The sequence below is a fragment of the Cucumis melo genome, chromosome 7, assembly GCF_025177605.1.
Source record: "Cucumis melo cultivar AY chromosome 7, USDA_Cmelo_AY_1.0, whole genome shotgun sequence".
Lineage (NCBI taxonomy): Eukaryota > Viridiplantae > Streptophyta > Magnoliopsida > Cucurbitales > Cucurbitaceae > Cucumis > Cucumis melo.
This window is the reverse complement of record NC_066863.1, coordinates 24,298,191-24,310,429: the sequence shown is the minus strand read 5'-3', so window position 1 is coordinate 24,310,429 and position 12,239 is coordinate 24,298,191. Positions and strand designations below refer to the sequence as shown.

Here is a 12,239-nt window from a genome sequence, read left to right as displayed (position 1 = left end):
AAGCAGCTTCCGTAACTTCTGAAATGCAGGAAACTTCAATGGTTTGGTCATTATATCAACAATTTGATCTTCACTTTTGCAGTAGTAAAGTTCAACAACTCCATCTCTTGTTAAATCCCTTGTGAAGTGAAACTTCACATCTATGTACTTACTCCTTCCGTGTAGAACAGGATTCTTGGAAAGTTTGATGGCAGAGCTATTATCACAATAGACTTTAGTAGCACCCTCTTGCTTGAAGTATAGCTCCTCAAGTATTTTTCTCAGCCAAATTACTTGACAAGTGCAGACTGTTGCAACTACAAACTCTGCTTCAGTTGTTGACAGAGTAACAATTGATTGCTTCTTTGAACACCACGAAATTGCTGTCGAACTCATCATGAATACATATCCAAAAGTACTCTTTCTATCACCAAGATCACCAGCATAATCACTATTAGTCAAACCAACTAAACTTGATTTTTCACTCTTCTTGTAGAATAGTCCATATTCTGAAGTTCCTTGCAAGTATCGAAAAAATCTCTTAGCAACTAAAAGATGCATCTCTGTTGGAAATTCCATGTATCTGCTGATAATGCTTACAGCATGCATAATATCAGGTTCTGTTGCTGTCAAATACATTAAACTCCCCACAATTTTCTTGTAGAGTGTGTTGGCAATCTTCCTTCCTTCAGGATCTCGAACAAGTTTAAGACTCACTTCCATAGGCATGCTCACAAGATTGCAATTTGCCATTCGGAACCTGTCCAACATCTCTTGTGCATATTTTTTTTTTTTTTTTTTGAGAAATAAAGATTCCACTTGCTAATTGAACCACTTCAATCCCCAAAAAATAATGCATTTTTCCAAGATCAGAAATTTCAAATTCAACCATCATAGATCTCTTAAATTTCTCAATCATGGCATTGTCGTTTCCAATAAAAATAAGATCATCCACATATAAGCAAACAATGAGTAATTTTCTTCCATCTCCAAATTTTGTAAAAAGAGTATACTCATATGGACATTTCTTAAATCCCTCCTTAGTAAAATAAGCATTTATATGACTATACCATGCTCGTGGAGCTTGATTTAGTCTGTATAATGCCTTTTTGAGTCTATAAACTTTGTGTTCATCTTTGACCTTCACATAACCAAGAGGTTGATCGATAAATACCTTTTCTTGGAGCTCACCATGTAAAAATGTTGATTCCACATCCAACTGGAAAATAGGCCATGAATTTTGGGCTGCCAAAGAGACCATCAATCTGATTATATCATGTCTTGCAACTGGAGCAAAGACTTCTTTGTAGTCAACACCAAATTCCTGCTTATACCCCTTTGCAACTAAGTGCGCCTTGTACTTGTCAACTTCGCCATTCTCTTTCAATTTTGTCTTGTACACCCACTTGACCCTAATTGTCTGGTGACCTTTAGGAAGATCAGTCAGCTCTTCAATGGCTTCGATTTCTTCATCCATCGCCCTTTGTCATTTTGTATCCTTAATAGCTTCTTCAAAAATCGTAGGATTACAATCGAAAAATAGAGCAAAATATGTAAGCGGGTCATCAGATTCATCGATTCCTATCACCTCATGTCATCCACGCTGGTTTTCTTCTAGTACGTTGAGGTCATTCTTCGTTGTCCGATGTAGTTGACAAGCTTGGTGGATTAATCGAACCATCTTTTGAACCAAGTTGATCATGTTCTACTGGCTTTTGTGACTCTTCATCATCAATTCTATCAAAGCTTGTGGACACTTGTTTTTCAGCAACCTTTTTGTTCCATTGCAAAAAAATTTCTTTATCAAAAACTACATCACGGTTGATTATAATTTTCTTAGTGCAAGGATTGTAAAGCTTGTAAGCTTTTGATTGATCACCTACACCAAGAAAGACACACTTTTCTCCTTTGTCATCTAGCTTTGTTCGCTTCTGATCTAGAATATGGGCATAGGCAATACACCCAAAAATTTTGAAATAATCTACTTTTGACCTCCATCCGCTCCATGCTTCCTCGTAGTCATATTTGGTACAGCAAGTGTGGGACTTCTATTCAATATATGGATGCTTCAATTGACTACTTCAGGCCAGGAAGTTCTTGGAATACCACTTTTCATCAAAAGACTTCTCACCATATTGAGAAGAGTGCGATTTTTTCGCTTACAAACACCATTTTTTTGCAGCGTGTAGGTTACAGTTAGCTGCCTTTTGATTCTATTATTCTCACAGAAATTTTCAAATTCTCGTGAGATATACTCTCCACCACGATCTGTGCGAAGAACTTTGATTGAGCTGCCAATTTCTTTCTCAACTTGCACTTTATAGCTCCTAAAAGCAATAAAAGCTTCAGATTTGTCCTGTAAAAAATATACCTAAGTTTTCCGACTATAATCATCAACAAAGATGATTATATATCGTTTTCCTCCATTTGAAGAGGGGTTTATCGGGCCGCACAAATCTAAATGCACCAACTCCAGTGGTCTCTTTGCTCTCCATGACTTTCCTGTTGGAAAAGGATCTCGATGTTGCTTGCTGACAACGCACTTTTCACAAACTTCAATAGGAACTTCAATTTGAGGAAGCCCGGTCACCATATTTTTCTGCTGTAGAGTTTTCAACCACCAAAGTTTAAGTGACCATAGCAAAAATGTCATAGCCAAGAGACATCCTTCAATTTCGCTAAGAAGCAAGAATGAGTTGTGTTTTGCAGATAAAGTGGGAACATTCGGTTTGTTGTCATATTCACTTGGGCAATTAAACCCATCTCTACATCTTGAATTCTACAGACTCCATCTTTGATAGATAACTCATACCCTTTTTCTAGCAACTGGCCCACACTCAAAAGATTGGTCTTTAAATCTGGAGCAAAAGGAACATTAGAAATGGTGTGGGTAAAGTTCCCTTTGGTTTGGATAGTCACTCGTCCTTTTGCCAAAACTAAAACGGTGGAGTTATCACCAAATTTGACAGTATTGCGGAATGACTCGTCAAGTTCGAAAAAAGCCTTCTTGTCTCCACACATGTGATTGTTGCAACCTGTATTCTAAATACTACATGTTTTGTTGAGTTGCTTCATTTACATGGCACACCATTAAAAGAGATATTTCATCTTCTTTCTCTTCAAAGTGAGTTCTTTCTCCATTTTGCCAATTCAAATTTGTTTGACATTCTGATTGATAATGACCATACTTATGGCATCTGTGGCATTCAATATGTGACTTGTCTGTTGGTTTGTAAGTTGTTGAGTGATGGTCTCCTCTTTCATTTCCTCTTTCTCTTCCTCTTCCTTGAAATTGATTCTCTTCATACTCATGGTGTCTTTGTTGGCTGCCACAATCGTTGCTTCCTCTGCCTTTAAATCGCTATCTTCCTTGTCCTCTATCTCCTTTGAATGTTGACTGATTTTCAATTGAAGCCTTCAATACTTGCTCCTCTTTTTCTTGCTTGGTAACCTTTTGCTCATGAACCAGCAAAGAGCTCTGCAACTCATCAACTGAAAGATTATCAATATATTTGGACTCTTCTATGGAACATACAACGAAATTAAACTTTGGTGTCATTGATCAAAGAATCTTTTCCACAATGGTGACGTCCTCCATTTTTTCTCCCTGGATCCGCATTTTGTTGGCAATTGTCATTGTTCTTACAAAGAAATCAATCACCGACTCGCTCGTCTTCATTCGTAAAGTCTCGAATTCGTTTCAAAGACCTTGAAGCTGCACTCGCTTTGCCTTCACGTTCCCTTGATGCTTCTTTTTCATAAAGTCCCAAATATGTTTGGAGGTTTCTTTGCAAAGAATTTTTTCGAAAGTTGCTCGATCAATTGCTTGGAAAAGATAGTTTTTTGCTTTAAGGTCCTTCAGTTTCAATGCTTCCAATTCTGACTTTTGTGTATCAGACAATATTGCACCAGGTGCAGGTTTTGCTACTTCAGATTCAACAACCTGCCAATATTCCTTAGACCTCAAGAAACTTCCATTAGCATGTTCCAATGGTCATAATGACCATCAAAGCGAGGAATTACTGGTTGGACAAAGTTATCAGTTGTCATGATAATACACTACTGCTGCAAGACAAATCAAATAAGCATTCGCTCACTCACTCCTTTTTTAATTCACCAACCCAACTCTTAGATCACTCACCCTTTTTTGTTTATTTAACCCAATATAACTCATTAACCTAGCTCTGATACCAATGTTAATTAAGTCAGAAGAAAATATTCAATACTTGACTTAATTTTATTAATCAATCAAATGGTCTATATATAGGCAATACAAGCACATTCAACTAATGAAAGATGAACAAATCAGAAAGTGGAAAACCTAAAACAAATTCTCCCATAAACTAGGTACTAGTGTGCTAGTGGTGATGACACATACTTACCCCACTAACACGTTAGGCCTAAAGACAAGGACAATAAAAAGAAATTTTCAACAAAACCAATAAGAAAAAGATCATATTACCTAACTCTACGATTAATAAATTAGGTTTGATTCAATTTTAAATTAGATTTTATTCTTTAAATTAAAAATAGTTAAATTTTAAATTTGGTTTTACCTTTTTTTATATATAAACATAGAAATAAATAAATAAATATATATAAAAAAAAAAAAAATTTAAAAACAGTTTGGTTTAATTTCAAATTCACTTCAAATTTCTTAAAACTTGGTTAAAATCGTATTGTGCTTGTAGTTTGAATGGCCACCCCTAACCTCAACCCCAAATTTGTTTATAGAAGCCCACTTAACTTGTTGGCTTTTGATGATCCATAATTTTTTAATTGTTAATGGGTCGTCCATTACACGGCCCGTTACATTTTACAAGTGGGCCTAAGGAGGCCATGAGGCTGATAATGGTAAAGTTAGCATCTATCTTTGGATTCCAAACGTATTACTAACTACACATTTGTGAAAATTATTGTAATAAATGAACACTATTGAGATTAAAGGTTGCTTTTAAAATTGATTTTCAGATAAGTAGAACTAAATAGAGAAGAATCTAAACCACCGTTTTTTGTAAAGATTTGAGTGGTAACAATAATATTGTCCTTTTCTAGTTGTAAAGATTTGAGTGGTAACAAACTTCTTTTAAAAGAATATCACTAGGCTTGGGATACAAAAATTTCAAGGTACTCCGACTAAAATTTTCCTCAATACTTAGATATTTGATATCCGATTCTTTATGTTTTATGCTTTCTGCTACATGTTGTATATTTGATACTCGATGCTCTATGTTTTATATTTTATGTTTCATTCTACGGTTCACTGCTTTCTATGTTTTATGCTCTAAAAATAATGTCTTTAGAAGAAATAAATTTAAAATGAGGTAACCATTTTAAGTTAGGTTAATTTTACTCTTTTACCTTTGTTTAAAAAAAAATTATTTTTCCATCTGTCATTCCCCTCCATGGGCATCCAAGCTACCAAAGGTAAAGCCTTTGAATGTTACCACATAACTTCCTTCGTCTTCCAACCTGTTTAATTAAGAAACTAAAGTGCGTTCTTTTTTTAAATTGAAATTGTACTACAAAAGGGATGGGAATACAACCACATTAAATTGAAAACAAAGCTCAATAACTCTCACAGCTTTAAGAACCCTTATACAATGCTCCCCTTTTTTAAAAGCACTACTAGACATGCATGGTTAGAGAGAGAGAGAGAGAGAGAAGGATCTTTGTTAAAATGTAATGTAAAGGTTTGTAAATTAGTTTTGATTTAGAATGATTTGATTCAGCGAGGCCACTCGATATTAGTTTAAAGTTGCAAATTAAAAAATTAAGAATAAATAAAATATCAACTTAACATGTAGGGTTCCCTTTTTTCATAAGTAAGTAATGGTCAATTTAACTCAAAGAAACGTTTAAAAGCCGACTAAAAATGCATTTTGCTCAAACAGAATAAGACTCAATATATAAAAGAAAAAAATGAAGGATAAAAATGGTAATACGGAAGTTCAATTTCGTGAAGGTGAAAGTTAAAAATGTTTAAGAGACTGTTTAAGACATCAACTACAAATAGGTAGAGTTGATTATTATAGCTTGCTTGCTTCATATTTGTATGGAGCACCAAAAAATACTATTTCAAACCTTTCTTACTATTTTTCATTTATCTTTTTTTTTTTTATAGTGTTTCTTATTTTCTATCCAAATAAAAATAGTGTACATCTCAAACAATAATATTATAACTAGACTAAAATAGTTTGTACTTCAAAAACTGTTGTTGCACTTTGATCTTCAACACACAGCTCGTTCAGATCCGGCAAACTGTAATTAAGAAAACATAACAGCAATTGAAAGGCAGCAAGATAGATTGGTATTGGAACGGAAACTGCAAAACAAAAACTAGATTAGTAGACGGCTGAATCGCGAAACACACTCTCTTTAAGACGTTTCGTAGCTTTGCTCTGGATTGTGCAAACATAATAATGCTCTGTCTTCACATGATAAAACGACCTCTTGCTTCAATTGGTTTTGCACAGAAACCAACTAGAATAAAAATCACTCAAAAATTGCAGACACTCTTGCAGCTCGGGAAACTTAACAAAATGAGAAGTAGGAGACTATTGTATTTTTTGTGTTATATTAAGAGATGAGAATCGAGAGATATAATTAAAAAAACATTACGATAATAAAACGTTTCACTGTTAACTAAAAACGTTTTAGTAAAAAATATATATATCATTTTATCTCTCCTCTCCTCATCATGTCCAACTGACGGCCAACGCGTGTGGAGATATAGGCATATCCACATTTGCCTATCTCCTCCCTCCTTCCAAAGCTTAGGTGCCCCAAGGGCCCAAACTCATTGATGTATCAAAGGGTACGTGAAAAACTCTCCACATGCTTGAGAGAATAAAGTAATATTATTTTTCCTTTTCACAAATTTTTCATCTAGTAGACACTAATTATTATAATCCATTAACTATAATAATCAACTCGACCAGCACCCAAAATGCCCTCTAAAAATTTAAAAGGTGAGAAAAGAGTAGGCATGAACTGTAATTAACTCAAACAATACTCCCTAAAAAGTAAATAAGAAATACATTGAAAAATCAATAACTAAACGTATTGAAGCAATTTGAATTGCATCACATAACCATATTATTATGACATCATACAAAATAGAATAATTAAGAGAATGACCAAATTTCAAATTTTTAAGTGAAATAAATGCACACCGAGAAACATGAATTTTGACTACAAAGTTTCTTTTAAGACTAAGGTCTAAGATTTAAGATCTAATTTACGTAAGATGAAGGAAAAATCAGTAGAAAAGTAGTAAAAGATAATAAGAAATAATGAATTGGATGAGAAAAAATGGTCTCAAAACAATTGGACTTTAGTGAGTCAGTGATGCAAAAAAAAAAAAAAGAAATCCAAGTCAGCCAGTCTTATGAGAAGAGCTGTCCACTCACAATCATAAGCTTTAGAATTCTTTGTTTAATGAAATAATGATAATAAACAAAAGCACATGTTTACTATACCACAACGCGGATGCAAGGTTTGAAAATTCTTAGTCATCTCTCCAAGCTTGAACTTTGACTTTCTACTTATCTCTCTATCTCTATCATGGAATTTCATTATCGACAATTCACACCCGTAGGATCTAGAGCGAGAAAGAGAAACCCTTTTGGAAGTTAAATCCATGTGGAAGTGGACTTGGTCAGCTTTTGAACTTGGACTTCCACACTAATACTCTACCAATGACCATAGACCAGAAAGCAACTGGGGGTTTCAGTCAAAGTTTCCCCAACTTCTAACTGTTCAATTAGATTTTTAAAATAATGAAACAAAGTTGTCTTCCTTTATAAAAACCCAACACTGCTTCTTCTTAAACCCAAAGCTCTTCTTTCTTTCTTCCTATCTATCTCTTTTTCTTCCTCTTATTCTTCTCTCTCCCCTTTTATCCACTTCAGTTTCAAATTAAAAACACATATATTCAATTAATCAAAATTACCTCATCTGGCTATTTCCATGTTTGTTATCTCTGATTCTTTACCATTTGGGTCTTCCACTTCCACTTCCACTTCCTCTTGCTTTTGCTTCTTCTTCCTAGATAGAAAGCTTCTGCTTCTTGACAAACGTACAAATTCAAACAGAAATTTACTCTCTTGTTCTTCCTACCATGAACTAGCACAATAGTAGAGTAGTTCAGTTTGTTTAATTTTATGAAACTGAGAGGAATTGAAAATGGAAAGTGGGTGGAGCTGGGATCAAAAGTCACTCATTGGTGAGCTAATTCAGGGGATGGAGCTTACCAAGCAATTGAGAACAGAGTTGAGTTCAGCATCTGGAGAAGAAAGCAGAGGATCATTAGTACAAGGAATTTTATCTTCATATGAGAAAGCTCTTTTGATACTGAAATGGAACGGACCAACGAATCAGCTTCAGATGGTTGAAGCGACCCCTGGTTTGCCAGGCTCTCCAATTTCGGTTAATGGAAGTCCTTCTAGTGATGACTCTGGTAGAGTTCTCAAGGACCCTCAGGACTCCAGAAAAGAATCAAAGAAGAGGTGAATATCAGAATTTTCTTCCCAACTTTTCAAAGTCAACCTTAGAACAAATAAGAACTTAGTTAATAAACAAATTTAATCTTTTTTAAGAAAACAAAATTAAAGCAACATTATCTGTGATTACAGAAAGACACAGCCCAGATGGACAGAACAAGTGAAAGTGAACTCTGAGACGGGATTCGAAGGACCCCACGAGGATGGTTATAGCTGGAGAAAGTATGGCCAAAAGGACATACTTGGTGCAACATATCCCAGGTGAGATGATTTCTTCCTCTTCCTCCTCGAAAAACATGCAAGACATATACTGAAAATATATTCAAATACCCACACAATGATATTGAAAAATCATTATTTCAGTGTATAAATACAAACATGATAACGGGAGGAGAGATCTTAAACTTTATTGTTTGTGTAATGGATGAATGCAATAGGCAATATGAAGGAAACCCAAAAAGAGAAATAGAAAGAGAATTGAGTATACGGAAATTGACAGAAAAATAAATGAGGCAGAAATGTCAACTAACTCAAAATTCAAAGTCAAAGTCCACTTCTTTAATAAGCCAAAAAACTAATTTGTAAAAATAAAAAAGAAAAAAAAAATGAAAAGTTATCATAAACCAAATTAAATAAAATACAAGAATTATTTTGAATAAAGAGGAAAAACCTAATTTTCCTTATCCAAACATGATTTAGAAGTTGACTTCAGTTATAATCTGCTTAATGATAATAAAGATTCATCCCCTGTTTCACATCAAATAGTCTAATGCCTGGTTGTTGCATACTTGCAGAAGCTACTATCGATGCACTTTTCGCAATACTCAGAATTGTTGGGCAGTAAAGCAAGTGCAGAGATCAGATGAAGACCCTTCAGTATTTGAGATTACATACCGAGGAAAGCACACATGTTCCCAAGGGAACTATTTAGCCCAAACATGTCATTCACCAGATAAGCAAGAACAGAAGGAAACTGACCGCGATCCTCATGAGCTGCAGCCTTTGCAGGAAAACCTATTCGGTAATCAAACCATTCAGAACATCGAAAAGCTTGAAAATAAGGCATCTACCTTCTGCTTTGGCTCAAGCTCAACTTCTGTTGGATGTAAGGACATTGTAAATGCTGGCTTTTCAAATTTAGCCATCGACACTCACTCTGCTTTGGGAAGCTTTACTCGGTCATTTACCTCTCCAACCTCACCCGACAAAAACTACTTCACTCCATCCCCATGCCAAAGGAGCAACGTAGGAGGGACTCATAGTGTGCAAAATCTAGATCCTGATGTCCATGAGATTTTCTCAGCCAATACTTCAGCTACCAATTCCCCTATCCTGGATTGGGATTTTCCATTTGATTCAGAGCAGATCAATCCAAATTTCCCATTTAATTCCCAAGGTTTTTTCTACTAAACCACCTAGGCATGAGAATAAAATTGCATCCTGGCTAATAACCAATCCCCTAGAATATAGCTTCAATCATGCACCAAGACAGAAGGAAGGAAGTTTCTCTCTTACCCAGATTTCATTTTCTAAAATGTTAGCAAAGCATGGTGATTAGTAATATAATTAGCAGGTTCATTTTTGGTTCTTTTATTAATTTTCATCCAAATTAATTGCATCAACATGAGACTAAGCAACTGCACTTGTTCAAAAATTAGGGAACTTCATAGCAATAGTAGTAATTGAAAAATATATCCTTGTAGTTTATCATGCATTTCTAGAATAAGTAATTATTTATATTACTAGATTTGAGCGAGATGAAATGCACTTAAATATTATATCAAATATCATCATGTTAATTGTTAAGGAGATTGAAAAAAGGAGAGATATGTTTTGCTAATGATATAAACCGTGTATGGTTGTATGTCAACAATCATTTTTATGCTACGAGGAGTGAATCTATAATTTAAATTCACTAAACCACAGAGGATGCAATTGTTCTTCAACATACTAATCTTAGCTGAATAAGTTCAAGGTGGTCATCTAACATAATATAAGATTGCAAAATTTTCTTCTCCCATCTACTTGGAAAACAAAGTAGGCCAAGCAATACAAAAGAAGAATATCTGGACACTGCCACCAAATATTAGTTTAAGTAGTAACATATAAAGCATACGCATTTTATTCACTTTTTGAAAATCGTAACCTCTTCCAATACCCTGACATCTTGAACAGATAGTCTGGTGATCAGGAAAAACAAAAAACAAACAAAGAAATAAAGGAAAACATGCTTCAATTGCCAGTGAATTACTAACCAACAATTCTCGTTGTCAGGAGGAGAGCATGATTATGGCTGAGCAGCACAAGATCATCAAACAATCATCAAACAAAAATAAAAGGAAAGCCAAGTAGACAACGGAAGTAAATTTATTGGTTCCTTATAAAACTGAAAGCCACTTCTTAGCTCCTTTAATGGAGAAAGGTAATAGCCTACTTCGATCAAGAACATAATTCAACTACAGAAACAGAGTCGAGAAATTATGCATTGAAAAAAATGTGACAGATAAGGATGTTATTCCTTACAGGAAAAGAAACTACTACACAAGTATAAGGAAATATAAGAACGACGAGCGTCAGGAAACTTAACCCAAGATCAAGATTAAATAAAAACACTTCCAGTTAGAACAGACTAGAAATTTCAATATTTCTACTCGATGGAGAGAGGCTACCAGTATCCCACTGCTGGAACAACGTTAAGAAACCGCGAATTGAAATAATAATAAATAATAGATTTAATTACTTGGACGGACTATAGCTGTATGTTACCAAGTAGAATTTGAGCTACTCTCTCGTAAGGATCAGAGGTTGACCGAAAAAAACACAACTTTTATAAAAATAACAATTTAGTCTTTGAACTTTGGTAGGTTAATCTATGTCGTTTTAAATTTATAGCAATTTAATTCTTGCTATAAAAAAAATCAATTTTTATCGAAGGTATATTTTGTTAGCTTATAAAGCTATTGGATTCCCAATTATTGCAGGATCTACCATTGCTAGAAATCTCAATAAACCAAAAAATAACATACTCGGGGGGGGGGGGGGGGGGGGGGGGGGGGGGGGGGGGGGGGGTGAAACGAAAACAGAACCAAAAACAACTATGCTGGACCAAGCAGACTATGGCTCATATGAAGAAGACAGGAAAGAACCACAGATTATAGCACAGAAAAACCAATTCCAGCTAGAACTACGTGTTCATATCATAGGGCCACCAAACTAATTAAGTAAAAACATAGAATTGTCAAAAAGAAAATTTCCATAAACAAGCAGCTCAGAGGTAGAAAACAACAATACAACTAATGGAAACTAATCGCCCAATACATAGTTTATCCAAAATTCTAATCACAGTTTTCAAATAGAATTTCAAAATAGTAGTTAATAGCTAAATAGTATCTGAGAGACTCACAGACTTCGGGTACAAAGAAGCAAGCATTGAGTGTGACCCACACCAATCAGCGAATGAAGTAGAAGCTGCTGTGAAATAAAATTAACGAAGAAGCCTTGGAAGCAGAGTTCTGAAAGTTTAAGCGTACCGGTCCCTATTCTTTGGGCTCTCAGCTGCTATTAAACCACTTTCAACGTTAAATTTCTAAAATTTACTTTTAAATGTTTCTTAAGAACTATGATCAAAGTCGATAGATAGAAATACTATATTATCCTTAGTTTTAAACTCATACTTGATTTCCTTCGGATTCTCAAACTCTAATTCAAGTGCAGTTTTATTCTTTCTTCTTGTCAGCGTGAACTATACTTCTTTAG

The 12,239-nt window shown here is 34.7% G+C and overlaps 1 protein-coding gene across 1 annotated transcript; it reads left to right on the top strand.

Annotated features, from left to right (window-relative positions):
- The first annotated feature begins 7,815 nt into the window (after window positions 1-7,815).
- Window positions 7,816-10,074, top strand: LOC103493087 (probable WRKY transcription factor 41). The gene is made up of 3 exons (XM_008453712.3): window positions 7,816-8,489; window positions 8,616-8,744; window positions 9,278-10,074. The coding sequence occupies exons 1-3, from the start codon at window positions 8,167-8,169 to the stop codon at window positions 9,891-9,893; spliced, it is 1,068 nt and encodes a 355-aa protein (XP_008451934.2). The 5' UTR covers window positions 7,816-8,166; the 3' UTR covers window positions 9,894-10,074.
- Window positions 10,075-12,239: the final 2,165 nt, after the last annotated feature.

Coding starts and splice junctions, on each gene's coding strand:
- LOC103493087 (XM_008453712.3), top strand. CDS start 8,167: ATGGAAAGTGGGTGGAGCTGGGATCAAAAGTCACTCATTGGTGAGCTA. Junction 8,490..8,615: donor AGAAAAGAATCAAAGAAGAG/GTGAATATCAGA, acceptor CTGTGATTACAG/AAAGACACAGCCCAGATGGA. Junction 8,745..9,277: donor CTTGGTGCAACATATCCCAG/GTGAGATGATTT, acceptor GCATACTTGCAG/AAGCTACTATCGATGCACTT.